Genomic DNA, 24,245 nt, shown 5'->3' on the forward strand with positions numbered 1-24,245 from the left:
CTCAGCAAGGCCCTAAGCAACTTGGCGAGACCCTGTCTCAAAATTAAAGAGAAAGGGGGGCTGGTGAGATGGCTCAGTGGTTAAATGCCCCTGGGTTCATTCCCTTGTACAAAAAAATAAAAAACATTTTTTGTTTTGTGGCGTAATAAACCATCAGCCTTTTAGCCTTTAGAACCAAGAGACTTTTTGTTACCTTAAAATTCCAATTTCTGTTTTCTTTACACTTTAATTTTTAGCTCGAAGACGTGATGTCCATTTGTCAAAAGAACAGGAGAGCCGCCTCCCCTCTCACTGGCTCAAAAGTAAAGGGGCCCACACCACCATGGCAGATGCCCTCTGGCGTCTAAGGGATTTGATGCTTCGAGACACCCTCAACATTCGCCAAGCGTACAACCTAGAAAACGTTTAGTAACATCATTATGTTTTTGTTTTTGTTTTTTTATAGAAGCATAAAGAGTTGTGGAACACTAGCCATTTTAGTTACTGGGGGTGGGGGGAAGGAACAAAGGATGATGATTTTTATTGCATTTTACTGTACATCACAAGGCCATTTTTATATAAGGACACTTTTAATAAGCTATTTCAATTTGGTTTTGTTATATTAAGTTGACTTTATCAAATACACAAAGATTTTTTGGCATATGTTTCCTTTGTTTAAAACCAGTTTCATAATTGGTTGTATATGTAGACTTGGAGTTTTATCTTTTTACTTGTTGCGATGGGACTGAAACCATCCAAGGTTTTGTCTTGGCTTGGGGTTTTGGGGGGGGTTTTGTTTTGTTTTGTTTGGGGTTTCTTTTGTTTTGTTTTGTTTTTTACAAAAGAAAAAATGAAAAAAAAAAACACAAAAGAGTTTACAGATTAGTTTAAGTTGACAATGAAATGTGAAGTTGGTCCTAGTTTACATCTTAGAGAGGGTAGCGTGTTTGTATATGTTTCATGTGCCTGAATATCTTAAGCCACTTTCCCAAAAAGCTGTTTCTTACAGGTAAAGTAAAGTGCTTTCTTTGAAAGGTTGTTTAGATTATGGGTGTTTGAGAGACATGGCACATTTGCTCTGTTAACTCAGAGGCTCACTATAGAAATCTGTGGTCAATGTTGTGTGTCCACCCACAGCCTGTGTGCCTCCCAAATTCCTGGAGGGAATGCAGTTTTTCTTGTGCCGAGTTAGACATCTATGGTGTCAAGTGGTTTTGCAGAACATGTTCATAGCCCTGAATTATATCTAGTCTTGGCAGGTAAGTTTAAGGGTACTTTTGATCTGTTTCTAATGAATTCGCAACTTATGCCTATATATGTTAGATGAGTTTGAAATTTCAAATCTATTACATTGAAAACTTCAAAGTTTATCTTGAGGAAAGCATAGAGGTATGCATGGAGGTGATTTATTTTTAAGCATAACACTTAACATAAGGAAGGAAGTGTGTAATTGGATCTGAGCTGTGTCATGAGCATAATTGTGACATACGGTAGATTACCTGCACTTGCAAATGTTTCATAGTCATTATTTCTTTGTTATCAGTTGTGGCATTTTTTTTTCTTCTAAGTTTCAGGGTTGTAATTCTCAATCAGAAATTTATTTCTTCCTAAAATATGTTTTTCAATTTAGCTTGTGCTTTTGAATTATAGGAGAAGGGAATCATAATTTAAGAAAAATGCTCACTAAAGAGACCATTATGGATCCCAAACACTTGGGTTTGGTGACCTCGTCTTTCTTATATGGCCCTAGAATAAACATTTGGAGGCGGCATGTGCTGCTTAGATGGTAGGAAACTGCAAACATGGAACATTACTTCACTTGGTGGTGTGTTTTTGAAACCTGCTTTATTGTAACAGGATGGTTGCATTGTCAAGGTGAAGCTTCCACACTGCTGTTTGTAAGTTGAGAGAGTGACTTGCAGAGGGTACTTTTTTCCTTTTAATCTGCTCTGAATCAATACCCAGATGTTTAATTACCATACTTAATAAATCATGAGGGCAAAAGATTATAGAATGGAAAAAAGTCTGTTGTATCTAGATAATTACAAGGAGGCCCTTGTAATTTAATTGCCATTAGTCAACCACTGGATCTCAGTTTGCATCAAGTATTTTAAATAATTTTGAATTTTAAAAAATGTATTGCAGTAGTATTTCAGTACCTTATTGTTAAACTGAATCAGATAAAGAAATCTCCAATTCCTGGTTATTTCGACCATTGAATCATCATGGACTGTGTAATGCAATCAGATTCTTTTCTTTTTAGACATCCTTGAATTACACCAAAGAACCTGAAACTTAATTTTGGTTAAATTATTTATTTATTTCATACATTCATTTTATTTCCCTTTTTAAGGTCTGGATGAGACTTTTTGGGGGAACTTCTAAAAACTCTTCACTGTGGGCCACAGGGGCACTTAGAAGCAGAGCGCTCCTCCTCCAGGCTCCTTCCCAGTATCTTAGGAGCTCCTTAAGGCAGTGCAGAGCCAGCCCAGGGTGCCAATAGGCAGGCCCTAATTAAGTTTAAAAATAAAATAAACTATTTATTTTAGAATCATGTCTTTCTATGTACTAACTTGGAGAATATCAGTTAATATTTAGAATATAAGATTTGAGGTGAACCATCTTCCAAAAAAGAAAAATAAAAAAGTCCTGACATAAGAAAGTGCAGGTAAACAGTACATCTTTTCTCCCATGAGTTTTAGGAACTGTAGTAATGTGGCTTAGAAAGTATAATGACCTAAATGTTTTTAAAATGTAAGTTCCTGTGGAGAAGAACTTTGTTCATTTGGAGGGAGGGGCCTATAGATTTAAAACAGAATGTTTGTCAGCTGATTTAAAAGGCCTTTAATTGATTTGTTTTTTAACTCACCCTCCTCTTCCGATGAGGAAGAATTGAGGAGAGGATAGTTACTTGTGTAAAATCCCCAAATTGATGGTATTAACTTCTCAGCTTGAACCTTTCCAGACCTGATTAAAATTTGGTTTATTCTAATTTCTGTATCATATCATCATCTGAGGTTTAAGTGGTTACTAGTCTTATAACATGTATGTATCATATGTTTGTTCATTTAAAGCTTTTTAATCCAAATAAAAATGGAGTTTGCAAAGTGATTTGGATTAACCAAGTTTGGTTGTTCTGTTAAAGCTGTGTCACATGTTAGTTTTGAGCAGATTGAAGAAAAGCAATCCTGCAAGCCCCAATTTCATGCTGATGAGGATTGACTGCCAAGTGGAAGTGCAAGTCATTATGCAACCCCCTGGTTCAGGGTTCAGGCTACATTTCCACAGATGCCAGATGTATTCAGACTGCAGCGTGAAGTGCCCCATACCATGTCATACCCTTTGGCTGGCAATCAAGGAATTCCTAGCACTCCTCAGGATGGGCAGAAATGCAGATTGAAATTGAAGAGCACGTTTCTGAGAGCAAAAGGTGAGGGAAGCGTGTCCACTATTAGCAGCTTGTTTGTGGTCAGCAGAGAAAAGTGGCCCAGGTATATCTTTAAAATGTTTATAAGTTCTAAAAATATGACTGTGCTTTTAATAGAAAATATTGATTAAAAAAATCAACTATTCTCTCAGTATCCCTTCTGTTCTGAGTATAGAGTGTGCCAGGTCAGCTAAGTGCAAGAAAACTCAATACTAACCAAACGAAGACTGTTCTTTTTTCCCATTTTGGGTATTTGTAGTATTCGTGTCTTGGGGGTTGCACATAAATGTGGCAAGAAACTCCAAATTTAAAATATATATGTAGTCTAAGTACTGGTACTGCTTGACTGGGAGAGAAATTGATTTAGAAAACACCATAGTACAAGAGTTAAATTTTTCTCAAGAGAGGTAGCTCAGCTGGACACAGTGGCACACACCTATATTCTCAGCAACTGATGATGCTGAGGCAAGGGCATTGCAAGTTTGAGGCCAGCCTCAGCAACACAGCAAATCCCTGTCTCAAAAAAAAATAAAAAGGACTAGGGATGTAACTCAGTGGTAAAGTGCCCCAGGGTTCAATCCCCAGTACCACCAAAATAGAAAAAAAGAGGTAACTAAGTGTGAAGAATTTGTACAAAAAAAAAGAGGTCCCAGATGATTAAGTCAAAACATCAAAGATTTAGGTAAGGCTTCCAAAATAGAACTGCCAGATGGACAAAAATAACCCTCGTTTTTTATTTACCATTCACCTTATTTTTTTTATCAATTCAGATGATAAAGTGAAGCTTTAAAACTCATGATCTTTTCCCCTTAACATAGTGGAGCAGTGGAGATAGATTTCTAGCAATAAATGCTTATTAGGTTTTCATCATTCTAGAAAAAATACTATAGTTCTTAATGTTTGAAACATAAGTTTTTAAAATTTTTGGCCTTCTAGTTCACACTCTAGGGGATACTACCATTGTACAATCAGCATATAGGAACACTGGGTTTCTTTTCGTTTTACATGTCTTTAAGTCGGGTAGAGTCGATATTCCTAGGAAGAGTATTAAGATTTTTTGGGGTGACTGGGGGTGTAGCTCAGGTGAGTGCTTGCTTCCTATGCACAAGGCCCTGGGTTTGCTCCCCAGCACCCCAATGCTGAAGAGTAAAAAGCTTGCATCTTGATCAACAAACGTGAGTTCTTATAGCATCCAAAGTAACGTGCTCTGAAAATGAGTCTTAAATACAGTCATTGCTTTACTAGTCTACCTGCCTTGAAATCGGGCATTATCCTGGCATTTTCAAAGTTTGTTTTCCTATAATAAATCAGCATTCTGTTGGGTGTGGTGGCACACAGATGTCAGTGACTTGGGAGTTAGAGGCAGGAGGACTGCAAGTTCAAAGCCAGGCATGGCCACTTAGCAAGATCTGAGGTAACTTATAAAGGACCTCTCTCAAAATAAGTAAAAGTGGGGATGTAGCTTCTGGTAAAACACCCCTGGATTCAATCCCAACACCACAATAAAATAAATTACTCCAACAGGAAGTCACTTCTCTAGGAAAACCCTTGAGAAGAATAGCACAGAACTAATGATTGGGGGAAAAGTAGGGGTTAAGCCAGTTAAGGATCACTATAGACAGAAGCTGAGGAACGGTTTTATTGGCATTTATTGTTCTTTTATAAAAGACTGAGTGTTACATGCTAAGAGCCACAGCCAAGTAATATGATGCATGGCACTTTTGGTTGTAAGGTGATGCCAGCTAGCCATTGAGATATGATTATGTTAAGATTTGCATTCATATGGATATTAGACTCCTGCTGTTCACCTGGCGGGGGGAAGTACAATAGGAGGGAATTCCGGGGCAGGAACTTCTTCTGGGGTTCCGGTAGAACACCACCGGTTTCTTCCCGGACGTGTACAGGGTATTGGTGGCATTTTCAAAAATAAAGTTTTGTTCCTGCTTGAGTGGCTCCTGATTCTGGGCCCAGCCAGACTGCGGCAGTTACATATTCTCTATATGTATCAAATATACTTCTAAAACTGGGAGTGTGTGAGAGGGAATACAGAATGTGGCTGTGTCGCTGAGAATCATACAGTTTATGCAGCAGTTCAATCACTAGTGTCAGGTTCATTACACTCCAGATGACACAACTGGGTAGGGGATTGTATGCAATACTCTACCTGATAGTGTTGGTCATTACTGGCCTTCACACTTAAGCCACCTCCCAGTGGAGATGCTGAACTCGTAGGTAATCTGTGATGAGATCTGAGTAGTGATTCTTTATTTACCCAACATTTGTTCCAATATAAGATGACAAGCATGACTAGGAAAAAAATCTCTTAAAAAAAAATGCAGGAGACATTTGTGCCAGAGATAATTAACTTTATTCCCTGTGGCCCTTGGCATCAGCTTCTTTATTCTGTCACAAAAGTTAGAAACTTTTAGAACTCAGTCTTCTTTAGAATATAGGTATTTTCTCATTTGCAAAGATAAGATATTAGATGTAGTTATCCAGGCATGTAAATATGCCTTTGCTTCTTCCACCAGTGACCCAAACATTGCCATATTCTCACTCAGTAGACTGCACCTCTGATCTGGCTCAACTCTGTAGTTTCCCTGTCTTATGGGAGGGAGCAGTTCTCTATCTTTAGCAGCTGAATGAAAGAACAGCACTTTGATCATCAAGGGGCATGAATCATGGAGTCCTGCTCTCCTGTGCAAGGGAGTTCACAAGAGCACTAATAGGAATTAGTGTGTCAGGAATTCCCACTACCCTCCTGAAGAGTTTATAAGCTGGTAGCAGACAGAAATGTAATCTGCACAATTTTCCTAGTTTAGGTGACCGTAACAATGAAGATCTTTTATGTTTATGACTTAATTTTAATTCTGCAACAAAAGGTTACCACCAAGCATGGTCTCTAATATCAGCAACTCCAGAAGCTGAGGCCGGAGGATCAAAAGTTCAAGGCCAGTCTCAGCAACTCCATGAGGCCCTATCTCAAAATAAAAAATGAAAAGGGCTAGGGATGTAGATCCAGTAGCACCCCTGGAGGTGGGGAATTGGGTTTTTTGTTTTGTTTTGTTTAAAAAACAAAGAGCTTCACAAACAATTCAAACTGTACTGAAAAGCATCCTGGTTGCTGTATTCAAGAAATATTTCACAGGGTCAGGGGATGTAGCTCAGTGATAATACTTTCCTCTAGCATGTGTAAGGCCCTGGGTTTGATCCTCAGCACTGCAAAAAAAGAAAGCAGAAAAACATTTTATGGTACATGCCAATAATCCCACCTACTCAGGAGGCTGAAGCAGGTAGATCACAAGCCTCAACAATTTAGCAAGACCCAGTCTCAAAAAGGGCCGGGTTGCCAGAGGCAGTGACATAGGCATGTAATCTCAGTGGCTTGGGGAGGCTAAAGCAGGAAGATCACAAGTTCAAAGCCAGCCTCAGCAATTTAGCAAGACCCTGTCTCAAAATAAAAAGGGCTTGGGTAAATGTGGCTCAGTGCCAAAGCACCCCTGGGTTCAATCCCCAGTACAAAAAAAAAAAAAGGAACTAGGTTCATTGGATAGATAAGTAGGTGTTTTAGGAGGAATATTCTTTATATAAGTACTATCCAACAGTAATTTGGGAAGTACTCAAGCAGAGACTGCAAAACTATGAAAATTCTTTAAAAAGGCAATTCTTAGGATAATGTGCAGCTGTGAGAACAAGACTTTGGAAGGGTACATTTTTTTTTTTAAGTTGTTGATGGACCTTTATTTTATTATATACAGTGCTGTGAATCAGACCCAGTGCCTCACACATGCTAGGCAAGTGCTCTACCACTGAGCCACAACCCCACCCTGTAAGAGTACATTCTTGAGAAAAAAAACTAGTGAAAATTCATATTCATTTTATTGATTGTTGAAGTTCAGTCTCAGATGTGTCATCCAGGCCTTTCTGATACTGTCTCTCTGAGGCTTTTCTTCGGTAGACATCATCTGTATCAAACAAAAACTGTGCTTAGATTTTTAAGAAACTGAGGAATTAAAAATACTCAGAATTCAATCAGTAGTCTCAAGTCTGTTGCCTGTTTCTGAATTTCAACATTAATGTTTAATCCAGTGCCAAAATATAATTTAAAACAAAATGAGTTAAATGACCACTGTTTATGTAAGAGTCCTAGACTTAAAATAACAAGCTAAATATCAGTATCTTCAAAGATAGGGTCATGTCCTGGCCCATCTCTAAGTAGTGTTTTAGGAGTTTCCTCACTACTTACTCCCACTCCCTCCCACCTTTTTTTATTTATTTATTTTTGTTTGTTTGTTTTTCTGCTGTGGTATTGGGGATTGAACTTGAAGCCTCATGCATGTTAAGCAAGTACTTGTTCTACCACTGAGCTACATCCCCAACCCTCTCCCATGGTTTCTGTTCTGCTCTCTGACATCATCCTTAACTAAAACCTAGCTCCTCAAAGGCTCTTGGCTGCTGCTTCTCCCACACTCCAGACCTCAGGATGGGATAGGGAGGTCAGTTTCCTTGTTCTCAGCCTCTATGTCTCCAGACTATTGATTATCCTTCTTCAAGTAAAAAATCTTCCTGTAGGTGGCACACACCTGTCATCCCAGCTACTCAGGTAGCTGGAGGTTGATCACAAATTTGAGGTCAGCCTCAGCAACTCAGCAAGATCCTCAACAGTTGTTCAGCTGTTGAGTTTTGTTGTCTTTAAAAAAAAAAAAAAAAGGGATGTAACTCAGTAGCAAAGTGGCCCTAGGTTCAATCTCTAGTGCCATGTTTTTTTTTGTTCTGTTTTAAATCCTCTTCCTGTAAGGCTTATGCCATTTGACAGCCACCATCTTCTCTGCACTGGCACCTGCACATGCCCCTTCAATTTGAAAACCCTGGTTTAGGCTCCTTGCCTCATCTTGTGCCTTCTCCACAGGCATCACGATTAATACCCTTTTTTTTTGGGGGGGGGGGGTTGCTGGGAATTGAACCTAGGGCCCTGCATGCTAGGCAAAAATTCTACCACTAAGCTACACCTCCAGCCCTTTTGGGTTTTTGTTTGAGACAAGATCTCACTCAGTTGCCTAGGTTGGCCTTGAACATGGATCCTTCTGCCTCGGCTTCCAGAGTAGCTGCGATGACAGATTCAATATCAGCTGCTTCACACACCCTCAAAGCCCCAAGCAGCCATTAATCCAAATTCCTCTCTTTTCCATGCTTCACCCTTCTTGCAGTGTATTACAAAGCCAGCCAGTGCTTCTTGACTGGGTATACTGAGATGTGTGACAATCCAGTGTCCTCAGCCATGACCCTCACCATTCTTTCCTCACCCCCATCTAGCCACTCATCATAAAACACTCTTGCAGCTAACTTCCAAGGGCTATTCGCCCCACCAAGCACTGATCCCATCCTCTCCCTCCTTTCTGATCAACATTTGCCTAGCCTCCAGTCTTTCTGAGAGCAGGGGGTTACCTTCCCTTTACAGGGTCAAAATTCCTTAACCTCCTTTCTTCTGTGATAACAAACCTTCCTGGTGTCCATCCTTGCCTCTCAGTCACCCTAAACATGTTGGTTATTTGACTTTTTCATCACAATTTGCCTGTGAATGGTTCACAAAGCCATTCACAGGTTTCTGGCCCACGTCTGCTTCCTGTCCTTCAGGTTTTTATAAACCATCTCCTTAGCACATCCCAAATGGGGCCCAGGGATCACACTGCCTGTGTTCAGCACCTTCAGGAGAGTTACCCCTGCCCCAGCATCCAGGTCTCATGTCTTAAGCCCACTTAATCACCTGGCTTTGTCACCCTTTGGGCTGTCTCAACTCCACCTACTTCTTGGCATCCCTTCTGCCTCAAAGTAGACCTGGCTACCATCTGAACTCCAGACAACCACACAGCCTAGGTGTTCTTACCAATCTCTCCACAAGGAGCTGCTTCAAACCCTTCAGTTCTTGGGATATATTCTTGGTTCTGCAGTCCCTATGTGGCTCTGCTAGACACCTCTCTAGCCATTTTACACCTCCCTCTGCTTGTCTGTTTCAATTTTTCAAACACAGAATACACACAAGGCCTCCAGTTCTCAGCACTGCCATGAAGACTCAATTCTACAGAACTTGCATCTGGCTGACAGTCTTCAGAGCCTGCTGTACCTGGTAACTGCTTCCAGAAGCCTTCCCTGCACCATCTAGTCCAGGGATGTGCCCACCCAACACTCCTGTGCTCCTCTCAGCACTGATCACAATAGTAAACCATCTCCCTTTTTTCCTCCCCCAGTCCCCGGTACTGGGGATTAAACTTTCATGCTAGATAAGTGCTGTGCCACTGAGAGCCACATCCCCAGACCTGATGGTAACTGGGTTTTATGTTTGGTACCAGGGATTGAACTCAGGGACACTGGCCCACTGAGCCACATCCCCAGCCTTATTTTGTATTTTATTTAGAGACAGGGTCTGAGTTGCTTAGCACCTCACTTTTGCTGAGGCTGCCTTTGAACCCTGCTATACTCAGCCACCACACCCAGCCAACTCTGATCTTTCTTTCCCATTAGCTCTCTGGCAGTAAAAAAACCTCTGCCTTGTTCATTGGATCCTCTCATGGATGTTCAATAAATAGAATGGTAGAACAGAAGGAAGCACTAAAGTTCTAATTAAAAAATGAGAGTCGGTGGGGCTGGGAGCATATAGCTCAGTAATAGAGCAGTTACCTAGCTAGTGTGAGTCCCTGTGTTCCATCCCCGACACCACCAAAAAAAAAAAAAAAAAAAATATATATATATATATATATATATATATATATATATATATATTCACAAGTGATATATTTCAGAAGAGGGACAAAGCAGAAAGGGCCTAGGAGTTGGGGAAGTCTTCCTGAAAGGAACTAGTCTGCCCAGAGATAGTGCTCAGCTAAGCAATGTCAGGCATTCTTTTCACAGTGCTAAGCATCTGCTCCCAGGCCAAAGACCTGGTGCCAGTGACTGCCAATGGTCACTGGCAGGCAGGTCGGCTCCCTCCAGGGTGTGGGCTGAAGAGTTCTGAGAGGACAGTTAATAGGGATTTCCATGAATCCTCAGGATCCACCCCCTCTTCTGTTGTTTGTGAGCTATCCTGTTCCTTAGGCTTGGCTCAAAGTCAAGGGTGAAGGGCAAGCTTGAAAAGTGCAGGAAAGGTCGCAAGGCTGGACGTCAATGTGCAAGACGTACAGAAGAGCCGGCACTATAGGCGGGGTCAACTGCCAAGTGAATGGAACAGTGCTAGCCCTTCCGACAAGAATAAAAAGCAGCTCGGCGCTAAGGAGAATAAGCGGTCTGCAATCTAATACCCCCGGGAAACGGATCCCTGCCATCTCATGCCTCCCTGAAGGGAAAGGGAGGCTACTACACCCCCCACTTACAGAAGGTCTCCTGGCCCACGCGCACGTTAATCATGATCCACTCCATTGTTCCTCCCAGGATAAAAAAGAAGGGCAGGAACCTGTAGAGGCCGAGTCGCTCCTTCCCAGGCACCCACTGCAGAACTCGCCTCACCTGGGCCCTGGAGAACATGCTCGATTGAGGTTGTGGCTCTGGGTGCGATGGAACCAGGTGCGACTGAAGCTGAAGCCGCCCTGCCAGTCCTCGCTGGGCTCGGCGACCTAGGCGATGAGTGACCGCAGCGGAGTCACTGACCGGCGGCTGCAAAAATTTGGAAGCTAAAGCTGACCTCCAGGCCTAGATCCCTGTGCAGCTCAGCCAATCAAACTGCAGCTGTTGAGATGCGCATGCTCCTTGAGAAGGAGCCCGAAAAATACGGCGCATGCGCCTCGGCACTGGAGACGGGGCGGCCCCTATGGGGCGGAGCCTCCGACGTGGCTTGGACTCGGCCCCGCCCCACGGCCTCCCTAGTGTTGGCCAGAGCTCTGAGCCGACCGCCGCGCCCCCTACTCTGCTACCGCCATCTTTTTTTCCTAATACCCTGACAGAGTGATAGTCTATGAGGGACTAATAGTGTGCTGCACCATTCTCTAAAATGCAATTACGAAACGCCTTGCTTTTATTTCAGGGACATGATTGGTGACCAAACTTCTAAAATATCTGAATTTGATATGCACTGTTGAAAGCTGAACTTTACACAACAGAAGTTTGAGCATCTGTGACAACCCTAAAATAAAACTGTCCTGAATGGGCACTTACAATAATACAGGCATTTATAGAAAGTTTTTATGCATCACCTTTTGACAGGGTTGGGGCGGGGAGGATGAGGGCGGGGATTAAGGAGAAAGGGAGGGGTCCTGCTATGTTGCCCTGGCTGGTCTCAGCCTCCCAGTAGCTGGGAAAACGTGCTTGTATCACCTCGTTATCCACAATAAGCGCAGCTCAGCATGATGGTTAATGAGCGTGTCTGAGGAATTCCCTTAGCTGGGGCTGTACTTCAGTTCCCCAACCCATGAAACAGGGGACTTTTTCTGCTGCTGTGAAGATTTAGTGAGATGCTAAGCATTGAATGTAGTGCCTGGAACACAGTAATTGATCAACTAACATTAGCTCTATCTAACATTAATTATGATGATGATTTACTGATCCACTTCACATGTATTCCCTGAACTGAGAAATTAAGAGATTAAGCCAAAAAAAGCAGAGCTCTGACTCCAGAGCCTTCACTCATTATATCCTCTCATTTTATCACTGTTTTCTGAAAATACCCTAAGAGGCTGTCACTCTGTTACCTAGGGATAAAACTGGAGGAACAGCTTTGACAAAGCAGTCAAATATTAGGCAATCTAAAAAAATCAAATGAAAACTTGGTTCCAAAAGGTAGCTTGGTGATGAGAAGAGAAAGTGCAAGCAGGGCCCCAAGAGAGGGTTATAGTAAGGTCTCTAGCTGCCTATAGTACAACACACCCTGGATGGCCACCCAGAAAGTGGGCATAAAAGCTTAGCACTTGCTCCTGTTCCTTTTCTTTATCTCTCTCTTCCTTCTCCCCCCCCCCCCCCGCTGCCCCCACCTTTCTTTCAAGGTCCTGATTCTTAGGTGAGTTTTCTACTACCGAGCTACATCCCCAGAACCTGCTCACGTTTCTCTTAGCGGTTCTGTGGAGGTGGACCACCCAGGACCTCCACCCGCATGGAAGAGGTTCACGTGAGGCTAGATTCCCAGCACCTGCCTAGGTCACTGGGGCGTGTGCAGACACCTCTCCCGCCCCCAAGCTCACCTTTAGGCCTCAATATCTTTCAGCACCCAACCCAGGACCTGGCACACTAGGTTCTCAGCCCAAGTGCAGTAATGTCATAACATAAACACAACCTTAAACTCAGCAAGCCACCCCGGGAAACAATATGTATCCAGCTGGCAGGCTCATCAGCGTGCTGGGTGGGTCTCCATGAGGTACACCTGCAGGCCCAGAAAACAGACGAGTAGAAAAAATGCAAGAAGAGCGTATTTGCAAGAAAAAGGAGGAAATTCTTTGTAAAGTCTCCAGCAACCAGGCATCTCAACAGGAGGCCTCTTCAGGCAAAGGTGAGTGGGGCGGGCCAGTGACACCAAACTAAGGTCAGAACCAGGTGGGTGCAGTGATCCTTGGCCCCAGTCCTGAAGCTCACGCCCAGGAGCCCGGTTCCGAATTAAAAGGGGTCACCTGGGTTGAGCACCGGTGGCACAAAGAAGCTGCCATGCAGGTCCAGCGGTCTCACCCAGCGAGGGGCTGCAGCAGGGAGAGCGCGGGCAGGGCTCTTTATCCGCTAGATAAGTGAGTGAAGTGGCCCGGGCTCCGGTCAGCGGACAGTCTGGGATCGGAGCAGGGGAACAAGGCCATGGGGCAGGAGGACTCAGGGACTTCGGGAAAGTAGAGGAGGCGCTGGAGTCAGAAGGACCCAGAGGCCGGGGGAAAGGAACGGAGAACCCGGGAGTAAGCGTAAACTCGCGCGCGCCTGCCTTTTCCCCTCCGCGCCTCGGCGGTCCGGAGCCTCGAGGGGATGGCGGGTCTTGGGCTCTTGGACTTCCCAGGAAGGGGACACGAGAAGGAGCCGCCATCGCCGCGGTGTCGGCCGAAGGGGGGCGCAAAGCCCTCGGCCGCGCGGGAGAGTTGGGGGAGGGGGTCGCGGGCCCGCCCCGCCCCGTCGCCTCCCGCCCCCTGTGCCCAGTGACGCGCCCATTGGCCAGTCGGGCTCCGCGCGCCGCGCCCATTGGCCTGCCGCCGTGAGGAGCACGCGGCCACCGTGGCGGGCGCGCAGTCGGAGGGCGGCTGGCTGGCCGACGGGCGGAGGGCTGCCCGGCCGGCGCGCAGGGGGCATGGCGGGTGTGGGGCTGCGGGCGGTCGCTCGGTGCTGGCTGCTGTGCGGAAGCCACGGCGGGCGGCGAGCCGCCTCCTCCTCACCCTCCTGCCCTGGCTGCGGCCCGCCGGGTCCTGGCCCCCACTGCCCGGGAGCCCCACGCTCTGCGCCCTCTCCGGCGCCGGCCGGCGGCACCGAGCTCAGCGAGCACCTGTGGTCTCGTTACCAGGACATGCGGAGACTGGTGCACGGTGGGTGAGCCCGGGTGAACCGAGTGCTGGGGTCGCCTCCAGCGCGGTGGACTGTCGGGGCGCCGAGACGCAGCCCTCGAGCCTGCCCAGGCACAGCTCCTTGCGTCTTCGCCCGGTGGGGTTTGGCGGGGACCCAGACCTAATGGGCTTTTCAATAGAGGCTTCCGCGAGATGGCCTGGGGGAGGGTGGGGGGTTTATTCCCCAGCTCTATCTGCAGGGGCTTGGAGCACCTGGAGCAGCCGCCCGCAAGTGCGGTCCCCGGGTCTTGCTGCAGGGAACCGCTACCGGGAGTGCTCCCAATCCCTTGTTCTCCGCCGACCCTTAGTTGGGGTGGGAGTATTGAGGACAAAGCCTGCAAGTAGCGCTCGCCCAATAAGCTCCTGGCGACCTTCCGACCTAAGCTGATACGGGCTGGACTTTCCAGGCACCTTTTGGTTTGGTGCTGGAGGTCAGGCCCACTCTCAGCAAAGGCCGGGAAGGTATTGGGGAAACATTTCAAATCCCCACAGTCGCCTGGAATCCTGAGGAGTTGCTACAGGTTGGCCAAGCTGCACAGGCACTTTCCCTCTCCCTCTGTGAAATGGACTGATGAGACTGGAGGGCCCCTCTCAGGGCAGGCTGGGGCCACCAGTGAGAGTGCAGGACATATGTCCACTACTCTGGGTGGGTCACTATCCAGCCTCTGCAGCAGACAGATGTGGTTCAGGCTAGTGGCTCTATCACTGTCCAGCTGGGTGGCCTTCAGTAAGCCTCAACCTCTAAGACCTTCAGTTTTCTCAGATACAAACAACCCTGGGGTCTCTGACATAGTGTTGTGGTGACTTGGAAAGAACCAAGCCAAGAAGGGACAGGGGAGCTTCCGGAGGAACCCCCAAGGGTGAGGTGGCTTTCATTGTCTGGTGAGACAAAGTGGCCCTGTCTGGAACGTCCAGCTGTCTGGACAGGGATTTCTAGTCCAGCCTTGTGGATACCTGGAGAGTGATCCAAACTTAACCTCTTGACAAGCTGAAGACAGAATAGTTAGGCCCTCTGTGGACTGGCATGCCAGGGTGTTGTTTAAGAAGTCTTTGTCCTGTACCTAGAGAAGACCCTCTGAGTGGCCTCCAAGACAGAGGAGGAAAGAAGGGGATCTCCTGGGCATTGCCCTCCAGGACCCATCTATATTTTCCTATCCTTATGTCCCCCTAAGTTCCTCTTGTTCAAGGTCACTGCCACTCACGTCATGGTGAACACCAGAATAAGCCAACTTCGTGCCTCGGGGTCCTGATCCTAACCCATTCTGACTGAGTCTTCTGGGACAGTCTCTGGGCATTCAGTACACCTTGGACATAACACCTGTGGGCAGACTTTGCCAGGAGGGGCTGGGGACATAGCTCAGTTGGTAGAGTGCTTGCCTTGCATGCACAAGGCCCTAGGTTCTATCCCCAGCACTACAAACAAAAATCTCTGCCAGGGATCCAGGCCGAAGACTAGCCCCTACCCTGAAAGCAGAGACCATAACCTCCTCCCCACCCGTCCTCAATGTGTTGACCCTGGAAGGCTAGGCTAAGGGGAAGAGTGTTAATTAAGGCAGGTGGTGCAGCCTGAGTGCACATCTCAACTCTGTTGCCTGTTGCTAGGTGGTTGAAGCAAGTGACTTCACCTCCTTGAAGCTCAGTTTTTTCCTCCAGACCAACTGCTTCATAGAGTTGGAGTGAGGATTGAACAAGATGGGTCCCTAAGGTAGCCACAAGCCTGTCCCAGGGCTACCAGGGGGGAATTGGCTTCAGAATCTGGAACCTTGGGCAGGTGAGGGAGCTGGGGGTCTAAGGAAGAGGAAGGAGGGTAAAGACTGAGCAGTGAAACCATAAACTTGGCAGGCTAGTGCTGGGTGGGTTAGATCCTCTCCTGGCCCTACCTGTCACTGCAGCCCTGTGGAAGAGGGTTTTCTCAGTCCAGAGATGAGGTGAGGGGTCAGGCTCTATGAGCTGCTTCCCCATCCTGCTTTGTCCCTGGGAGAATTTTCTGCCGCTGGAAACATCCCCAAGGGCAGAGGTGAAAGCCAGAATCCCAGTGATACCAGATGAGGGGCATCTCAGCAGCAGCTCTCAAGGGCTACAGTCAACTGTGTCTCATGCATATCCAAGTGGAGTGTCCTGTCCACACTTGGATCTGCGGAGCAACTGCTCTGTGCTGGCCTGGGGCCTCCAGAGGAACCAGCCACACCTGTTTCCACACCCACACCCTGCACTTGACTGCAAAAGAAGGGTTGGGGAGTGGAGCTCTGTGTTCCAAAGGGGCCTCCAAGGCAAATACTGTGGGCATCCGAGTACATCAGTGAGACGTCTGCCTCTTTAGTGCACCAGCTACCTGCTGCTACTGTGGGACCAGGGGTTTCTGTTTTATAATTAGGACTGATTGTGGCTGAGACAGTTTTTCTGGAGCCTTGGACCTGAGGCATTTTCTGGGAGGCATTACCCTGTGCATCTGGGTGATGCTCCCCTTTCCCTACAACTCCTCCTCTTAGAGAGATGTAGGGAAATTGAAGACATGAAGCTCGGGGGTCAGGGAGCACTGAATCCTGCCTGTGCGTAGGTATAGAGCAAGAATGCTGCGCAGTTGGTACAGTTTTTATTTCCCCTTTAGAGACAACAGGCCCAAGGGCTGAGGTGACATTCCTGAAGTCACAGCCAGGGTGGGGGTGCTGATCTGGTCCAGCTGACCTCAGAGCCCATGCCCTTTCCATCATATGCCTTTTCTCCAGCCAACTTCCCCATTGTACAGATGGGGAGGCCAAGGCAGGTGAGCTTGGGACCCTGGAGCCTACCCCACATGGCGTCACCCCTGATGTGGGCCTGAGAGCCATCTTCAGTTCCTTGAGAGCAGCCAGAGGCTTGGGGTGACCATGGCCACATCCCCAGAAGGGAACAGCCTGGATAATGGCCCAGAACCCAACATTGCACGTCCCGACTGTCGTAATTAGCAATGTTCCCTGGCTAGAGCCAGGGAATGTCATTATGTGAGCTGGCAGGCAGCTGAAATCCGATTAGAGGGGCCTTGTTCCCTGGGCTGTGACAGGTGCTCAGGAGTGGGTAGTAGGAGCAGCAGAAGGGCTCCCCACCCATTAATGTTCTGGGCAAGGTGGAAAGAGCATCCATGACTTCAGCCCCCTCGTCATGCCAAGACAGCTGGGTCATGCCCACTCGGGTGGAGTCTTCAGTCCCCACATGCTGCCCCTCGCTGATACCCCTTAGGACGTGGGAGATGCGACCAGCAGACTGCTGGGAAGGGCAGAGGGACTGACAGTGGTGTTCATGATCAGGTTTTGGACAGTGGCAGGATTGGCACTGGAGACCATTCTGAGAGCTCTTCTGGGGCCAGACTGAAGAGTGGAGTCAATGCCTGCCTGCTGGGTGCTGCCCAGCTTACAGCATGTCTGGCGGGGGCTTAGTGGTGAGAGCCAGGAAGAGGAACAGGCTCAGTGTACCTGGTGGGCTGCAGGTGATGGTGTAACCACAGGGAAGGAGCTCCAACTGTGAGCTCAGCCCACTGCCAGCTCTACCTGTTTTAGTTAGCTTTTGCTTCTCTGTGGCCAAAATACCTGATGAGAACAATTTAGGTGCTGGGCGTGGTGGTGCACACCTGTAATCCCAGAGAGTAATGAGGCAAGAGGATCGTGAGTTCAAAGCTGGCCTCAGCAATTTAGCGAGGCCCTGAGCGATTTAGGAGTCCCTGTCTCAGAATAAAATATAAAAAGGGCTGGGGTTGTGGCCCAGTGGTTAAGCACCCTTGGGTTCAATCCCTAGTATCAAAAAATCCCTAGTATCAAAACTTAGAGAAGGAAAAGTTTATTGGGGGCTCACCATTTCAGAGGTGAAGCAGAGCATCATGGCAGAAGGGCATGGTGGTCAGGAAGCAGCGGGAGGGGTGGGGGGCCGCAGGAAGGCGCACTCTTCCAGGGTAACACCTCCTCCAGCCACACCCCGCCTGTCTGTGGTTACCATGGACTGATTAGGTTACAGCTCTCATAATCTAATCATTTCACTTCTGAATATTGCTGCATTAATAGAGCACACCTCATCTCCAAACCTGAACGCTGCCTTACCCCAAGTACAGTATCTAGGCAATTGCTTTCTCTCTGAGCCTCAGTCTGACCATCTGGATCACTGGGCATCTCTGGGTTGTTTCATGAAGCTTAAGGGGCTGGGTGCTCAAAAAGTACCCAGGAGCCTTTTGCCGTTGCCACAATTGTCATTTCCTTGTGTCTCCTTCCTCTAGACCTCCTGCCTCCTGAGGTCTGCAGCCTCCTGAACCCAGCAGCCATTTATGCCAACAATGAGATCAGCCTGCGTGATGTCGAGGTCTATGGCTTTGACTATGACTACACACTGGCCCAGTATGCAGACGCACTGCACCCTGAAATCTTCAATGCCGCTCGGGACATCCTGATTGAGCACTACAAGGTGAGACTAGCCAGTCAGGAGCCCCTGCTCAGGCCCTGGAGGCCAGCACAGCCCACCTTGACCTAAGCCCCAGGGTGGGTTCCCTGGGCAGGTGGATGGATGGATGGATCCCCAAGTGGCCGCTCAGCCAACAGGGCTGGCAGTGCTACGGGCTTAGGCCTGGTCTATGTTTGTTTGCCCACCAGTACCCAGAGGGGATTCGGAAGTATGACTACAACCCCAGCTTTGCCATCCGTGGCCTTCACTATGACATTCAGAAGGTGAGTGGCTGGATGCTGACCTCTTTTTTCCTCCTGAGTAAATGGGCCCTGAACCTGCTTCCTTAGCCATGCTCTTAGTGGAAGGTCTCCGTATCTGTCCACCCCCTTGACCTCAAAGCTACAACTTCCTTTTGGTAATGTACCTGATCTCCTTGGTACCATTCAATGGAGGCTTGGACATGGGGTTTAGAAGAGGCTGACCAAGTCCAATGGCAAAACCACATTCTTACCACTGGTCCCACCCCTGCCCACACTGGGTGCCCTCAGAGCCTTCTGATGAAGATTGATGCCTTCCATTACGTCCAGTTGGGAACAGCCTACAGGTTAGTTCTGACTCTGCCCTCTTCCCACCCCTACCCTGTGCTGCCACCTGGGCCTGGAGTGATGGTATCTGTACCCTGGTTTAGGGGCCTCCAGCCTGTGCCAGATGAGGAGGTGATCGACCTATATGGAGGCACCCAGCACATCCCACTGTACCAGATGAGCGGTTTCTACGGCAAGGTATTCCCTCCACTTTCTGTGACCCAAAGCAGCCCAGGTCGGTGAGCCTGCTATAGATACCAGCTCCAGTGGCCAGCTTTCATCCACAGACTGTGCCCTTTCCCAGAGTCCTGAGGCAGATTTGGAGGCCTTAGTCTCCAGTGCTGGAGGTGGGGGGCCAGAGGAGTAGCTGAGATGTGGTCCCCTCCCCAGGGCCCCTCCATCAAGCAGTTCATGGACATCTTCTCACTGCCAGAGATGGCACTGCTGTCCTGTGTGGTGGACCACTTCCTGGGCCATGGCCTGGAGTTTGACCAAACACACCTCTACAAGGACGTGACGGTGAGCATGCTGGCCTGCCCCTCAGGTGGCAGGAAGGTGAAGTCCAGCTGCAACAGGGCAGGCTCTCCCCAGCCCCCCGCTGTGCCCTTACTATCTCCCCTCCCCCCAGGATGCCATTCGAGATGTGCACGTGAAGGGCCTCATGTACCAGTGGATTGAGCGAGACATGGGTAAGGGTGAATGGTAACCTGGCTGGCCTGCTTGAGCAGGGTGGCCAGGCCCTCACAGACCCTTCTTCCCCCTCAGAGAAGTACATCCTGAGAGGGGACGAAACGTTTGCAGTGCTGAGCCGCCTGGTGGCCCATGGGAAACAGCTGTTCCTCATCACCAACAGTCCTTTCAGCTTTGTGTGAGTCCAGCCCCGCTGTGGGGGTGTTGAGGGGGCAGACACAGTGCCACCCTCAGACCTCCTGCAGCCGCACCACCTCTGCACAGGGACAAGGGGATGCGGCACATGGTGGGTCCTGACTGGCGCCAGCTCTTCGACGTGGTGATCGTCCAGGCGGACAAACCCAGCTTTTTCACTGACCGGCGCAAGTATGGGCCTGGCAGGGGGCAGTGGAGTAGGGGGAAGGGGTGGGGGGATCCCATCGCAATGAGGGGACTGAGGCCCAAAGCTAGATTGGCCTTTACTCAGTGCCCTTGGGGTGAGGATGCCCCCTTACCTGCATGTGGCCTACCTGAGTGGATGGGTCTACAGAGAGGAGAGTGGGAGATACCCAGCCCTGGCCCTACCACAGATGGAAATCAAGCCCTTCACCCTCACCCCAGGCCTTTCCGAAAACTTGATGAGACAGGCTCGCTCCACTGGGACCGGATCACCCGCCTGGAAAAGGGCAAGATCTACCGGCAGGTGAGGACCATCTGGGGTCGGAGCAGCAGCTGGTGTGAGAGCAGGGGACAGGTTCTAACCAAGGACACAAGCTGTTCAGAGGCCGACTCTGAAGACGCACACAGCCCCGAGCCCTGAGCAGCTCAGCCACTTCAGTGTGGCCAGCGGCTACCAGGGCAGGGCTGGGCAGTGTGGAAGGAGCTCTTGGCCTCTGGGTCCTGGTGCCCGGGTTTGAGTTCCATCTCCACTCAGCCTCGAGGGAGACTTGCCTCATCACCTCTGTGCCTTGCTTTCCTCATTTCTAAAAGATTGTAATGCTGTATTTGAATGTGGCACAAAGCCCTATGATCACCAAGTGCCCCATGAGTGGCACTGTGACTAGTTGAGACTGAGCTGTCTGCTGCAGGCAGAACCAGCCTGGTGGGAGCCCCTGAGCCTGGCCAGTGGAGGCAGCTCATAAGAAATCTGGGGAGACCCCCTTCCTATCTGAACAGAAAGAAAAGAGCAGCCAGGATGGGGTATTGGATGCCTGAGCAGGAGGTGATTAAGGCATTTGGCCCTGGCTGGAATGTGGAAATCCTGGCTGAGCTGGTCCTCTTAGGGGTGGGGGTTCCGAGGGCTGTGAGGAAGCCGGCAGTCGGCCAGGGGAGCAGTGTTGAGTTGCTGGGGCCTGGCCTACAGGCTGGACTTGCACCCTTGTGTACTGTTCAGCTTCCTGCCCTCCTCCACCCCAGCTCTCCCTGTCCCATCGGGCTTATCCCCTCAGCTTTAAGGGTGAGGCTGTACCATGTCCTGCATCTGGCTGTGACCTAGGAGGACAAGCACCTGTGTGGCTACCAGACATATCTTTTTTCGGAGGCAAGAGAGGGTTACTGGGGATTGAATTCAGGGGCACTTGACCACTGAGCCACTCTCCAGCCCTATTTTATATTTTACTTAGAGTCAGGGTCTCACTAAGTTTAGCACCTCGCTTTTGCTGAGGCTGGCTTTGAACTCTCTATCCTCCTAAGCTGCTGCGATTACAAGTCTGTGCCACTGCACTGGGCCAAGGCATTTCTTTGTGCCTGACATTCTGAGGTTTCCTAATGCTGTGTACATTGAATGCTTGGTCCTCGCCCTCAGCCCCTTTTCTCTGCCTCCTCTTCATCTCCTACCCCTCAAGATTCTCTCTCGGCCCAGAGGCACGTCCTCAGTGATCTCCTGCTCATGTGTCTTCTTCAGTAGGTCCAATTAAGTTCCTCCATGACCACCTGTCCCCCACTGCCCACCCCTCTGAGGTCCATGGATGCAGACCTCCTGGGTGTGAGCTTCTGCCCCAGGTGGCGCCAACTCTGGCCCCTCTGTTTCTGCCTCCCCTGGAGCTTCTTCCCTAGTTTGGGGCCTCGCTATTTCCAACTTTCCCCGGCTTTGGAGCAGGCAAAGCAGATGGCCTGCCAGTGAGCTCTGCCATTGGTCCACTGGGTCCCTCTGGGCTGAGGCCGCCAGCAAAGACTCTAGAATCCTTTGCTTTAGGGCGTGGGTCCTTCCCTGTGGTTCTGTTCTCACACACAAGGGCTTGATCCTTAGCTGGGGTGGGTGAGAGGCCACAGAGAGGGAGGCCCCTGTGGCCTGGGGCACTGTGCCAGGCCTATGGGAGCCCTTCCTGGGGCAGGCCGACCTTCCTGCAGTACTGCGAGGCCGCGGGAAAGGGCAGCCCTGTATCCGGCTGGACTTGGTTGCCTCTGGGGATTTGAGAGGGCTGCTGGGGGACAAGACCTGGTGCTGGCAGCCCAGGGAAGCAACGTTGGCTCAGCAGCGTCCCTCTGCACCCCACCCAGGGAAACCTGTTTGACTTCCTGCGCCTGACGGAATGGCGTGGCCCCCGCGTGCTCTACTTTGGAGACCACCTCTACAGTGACCTAGCGGTGAGGGGGGCAGGGCTGCGTTCCAGGGGGCGGGGGACTCCTCCTAGCTGGCACTGAGGCCAGTCCCACTGCCCAACCCCCAGGATCTCATGCTGCGGCACGGCTGGCGAACAGGCGCCATCATCCCTGAGCTGGAGCGCGAGATCCGCATCATCAACACCGAGCAGTACATGCACTCGCTGACCTGGCAGCAGGCGCTCACGGGGCTGCTAGAGCGCATGCAGGTGCATGGGTAGCCCGGGTGGCCCCTGGGAGGGTCAGGTTGCAGCTTCCTGGGCACCCACCTCATACTGTCTGTCCCAGACCTACCAGGATGCAGAATCTCGGCAGGTGCTGGCCGCCTGGATGAAGGAGCGGCAAGAGCTAAGGTGAGCAGGGCGGGGCTGGGGCTGGCTGGCCTGGCATAGCTGATGCCCACCCGTCAAGTTCTCCCCTCCCCCCAAGGTGCATCACCAAGGCCCTATTCAATGCTCAGTTTGGGAGCATCTTCCGCACCTTCCACAACCCCACCTACTTCTCCAGGCGCCTTGTGCGCTTCTCCGACCTCTACATGGCCTCCTTGAGCTGCCTGCTCAACTACCGTGTGGACTTCACCTTCTACCCCCGCCGCACACCTCTGCAGCACGAGGCACCGCTCTGGATGGACCAGCTTTGCACTGGATGCATGAAAACACCCTTCCTAGGTGACATGGCCCACATCCGCTGAGGGCATTTTTATTGCAGGACAGACCCCTAATCCTCCCAGTCCCATCCACTCTGGGCATCCAGCCAGACAAGCAATAAAGGTGCCTCCTGCCTCCGCGTGCCCCTCTCAGCCTTTCACTTGACTGCCAGGATCCTCTGGGTATCGGGGAAGTCATCCTCCAGGAGCGAGTCCTGAGAGAGGGAGGCCGTCTGGTGGCAGCCAAGACTAGGCCCCAAGCCCACTTCCATGGCCCCCTCCCTCCCTCCACTCACATCAAAGGGCTCACAAAAGGCATCATGATTGCCAAACACAGGGTTGGGGACAGACACCAGGGTGGGGCTGTTCACTTCTTGCCATGGGGAGAAGTCGTCACCAGCATCATCTTCCGCCTGGGAGATGAGAGGTAAGTGGTGGAGCAAGACCAAAGGACACTGCCGCGGCAGCCCCCAGCCTTACCTGGAAAGCAGAGAAACCAAAGCCTGTGGGCTTGCCCCGAGCACGGAGGTAGAGCACGCCGGCCACCAGGCTGATCAGTGTTCCAGCAGCAACCACTGCCCCGACACCTGCTGCCACTGGTGGGGCCTCGGGTGCCAGCACTGCTCCCTGCAACCAAGGAGAGCATCAAGGACCGGGCCAAAGCTGTGCCATCCTTGCAGCTCTGCCCTCCCCTTCCTGGTACTCACAGGCTGAGGGGGTGCTAGAAGGGGGCTGGCCAGAGCATGGATGATGCCATTGAAGGCCATGATGTCCCATATGATGATACGGCCAACCAAAACTGTCCCTGGGGCCTGCAGGGAGACCAGAGTCAAGCCTAGCAGGTGAGTGAGGGTTGGATCCAGCAGGGCAGGGGCCAGACTCACCACAGGGGCCCAAGAATTGTTGCCAGGGCCTGTGTCACTAATGACGAGGCTGACGCCCGAGTGGGCAGGGAGCAGCGTCCCCTGGCTGGCATTGGTGCTCAGGAAGGTGGCATTGGAAGCGTGCAGCTCCAGGTCTGGACCACTCAGTGTCTGTAGACAGAGCAAGACCTATTGGGCTGGGCCAGCCACAGGGAGCAAACAACCCATGCTATGCGCAGGGACCTGCTCTTACCATATTGTCCACAAAACCTTCGTTGACAGGGACGAAGAGTGTCTTATAGGTGAGCTCATCATCCAGGAAGCGCAGGAAGTCAAAACCTTTCTGGGTGGCATTAGCATAGCCCAGCAGCATCTGGGAGGGTGGGAAGTTGGCTATAGGCAGGCTCCTTCCATAGGGATCCCAACTGCCCACACCCCTGAGGCCGGGCCCCTGCACACCCCGTAGAAGGTGGAGAAGTTGGCAGTGGCAGCCAGGACATCAAGCAGCTTCCCATTGCATATGCTAATCCCATCACCTACAAAGCCGGCCTTACATTGGCAAGCCACATCTGCAAGAAAGACAGG

The 24,245-nt window shown here is 49.8% G+C and overlaps 4 protein-coding genes across 36 annotated transcripts in view; 2 read left to right on the top strand and 2 right to left on the bottom strand.

The window, feature by feature from the left end:
- The window catches only part of PBRM1 (polybromo 1), a gene marked incomplete at its 3' end in the record, with an annotated part of 92,901 nt that extends 89,811 nt beyond the window's left edge, over window positions 1-3,090 (top strand). For all 29 annotated transcript variants that reach the window (XM_081282860.1, XM_081282864.1, XM_081282865.1 and 26 more), the window contains one exon: window positions 237-3,090. In XM_081282860.1, coding sequence (XP_081138986.1) covers window positions 237-409 — 173 coding nt within the window. The remainder of the gene's footprint in view (window positions 1-236) is intronic.
- Window positions 3,091-7,266: 4,176 nt separating this feature from the next.
- UQCC5 (ubiquinol-cytochrome c reductase complex assembly factor 5) lies at window positions 7,267-11,134 on the bottom strand. Its single transcript, XM_081286377.1, has 2 exons — window positions 10,771-11,134; window positions 7,267-7,371 (listed from the first exon to the last, which is right to left on the bottom strand). The coding sequence occupies exons 1-2, from the start codon at window positions 10,919-10,921 to the stop codon at window positions 7,280-7,282; spliced, it is 243 nt and encodes an 80-aa protein (XP_081142503.1). The 5' UTR covers window positions 10,922-11,134; the 3' UTR covers window positions 7,267-7,279.
- Window positions 11,135-13,553: 2,419 nt separating this feature from the next.
- Window positions 13,554-22,842, top strand: NT5DC2 (5'-nucleotidase domain containing 2; the record flags this gene model as incomplete). Its single annotated transcript, XM_081283943.1, has 14 exons — window positions 13,554-13,875; window positions 18,134-18,318; window positions 18,504-18,578; window positions 18,846-18,901; window positions 18,986-19,079; window positions 19,272-19,400; window positions 19,510-19,570; window positions 19,647-19,749; window positions 19,836-19,937; window positions 20,172-20,253; window positions 22,050-22,136; window positions 22,220-22,360; window positions 22,440-22,504; window positions 22,581-22,842. The coding sequence occupies exons 1-14, from the start codon at window positions 13,644-13,646 to the stop codon at window positions 22,840-22,842; spliced, it is 1,674 nt and encodes a 557-aa protein (XP_081140069.1). The 5' UTR covers window positions 13,554-13,643.
- A 34-nt stretch (window positions 22,843-22,876) lies between these two features.
- STAB1 (stabilin 1) overlaps window positions 22,877-24,245 on the bottom strand; it is a 28,950-nt gene continuing 27,581 nt past the window's right edge. For 2 of the 5 annotated variants that reach the window (XM_081283940.1, XM_081283939.1), the window contains 7 exons: window positions 24,120-24,229; window positions 23,914-24,033; window positions 23,682-23,831; window positions 23,505-23,609; window positions 23,278-23,424; window positions 23,094-23,210; window positions 22,877-23,012 (listed from right to left, as the gene is read on the bottom strand). In XM_081283940.1, coding sequence (XP_081140066.1) covers window positions 22,956-23,012; window positions 23,094-23,210; window positions 23,278-23,424; window positions 23,505-23,609; window positions 23,682-23,831; window positions 23,914-24,033; window positions 24,120-24,229 — 806 coding nt within the window. In that variant the 3' untranslated portion in view covers window positions 22,877-22,955. Of the gene's footprint in view, window positions 23,013-23,093; window positions 23,211-23,277; window positions 23,425-23,504; window positions 23,610-23,681; window positions 23,832-23,913; window positions 24,034-24,119; window positions 24,230-24,245 lie in introns of those variants that run through there. The other 3 variants (XM_081283941.1, XR_014020823.1, XR_014020824.1) reach the window with 3 other exon arrangements.

Source organism: Spermophilus citellus (genome assembly GCF_964194105.1).
Source record: "Spermophilus citellus genome assembly, chromosome: 3".
NCBI classification, from domain to species: Eukaryota; Metazoa; Chordata; class Mammalia; order Rodentia; family Sciuridae; genus Spermophilus; species Spermophilus citellus.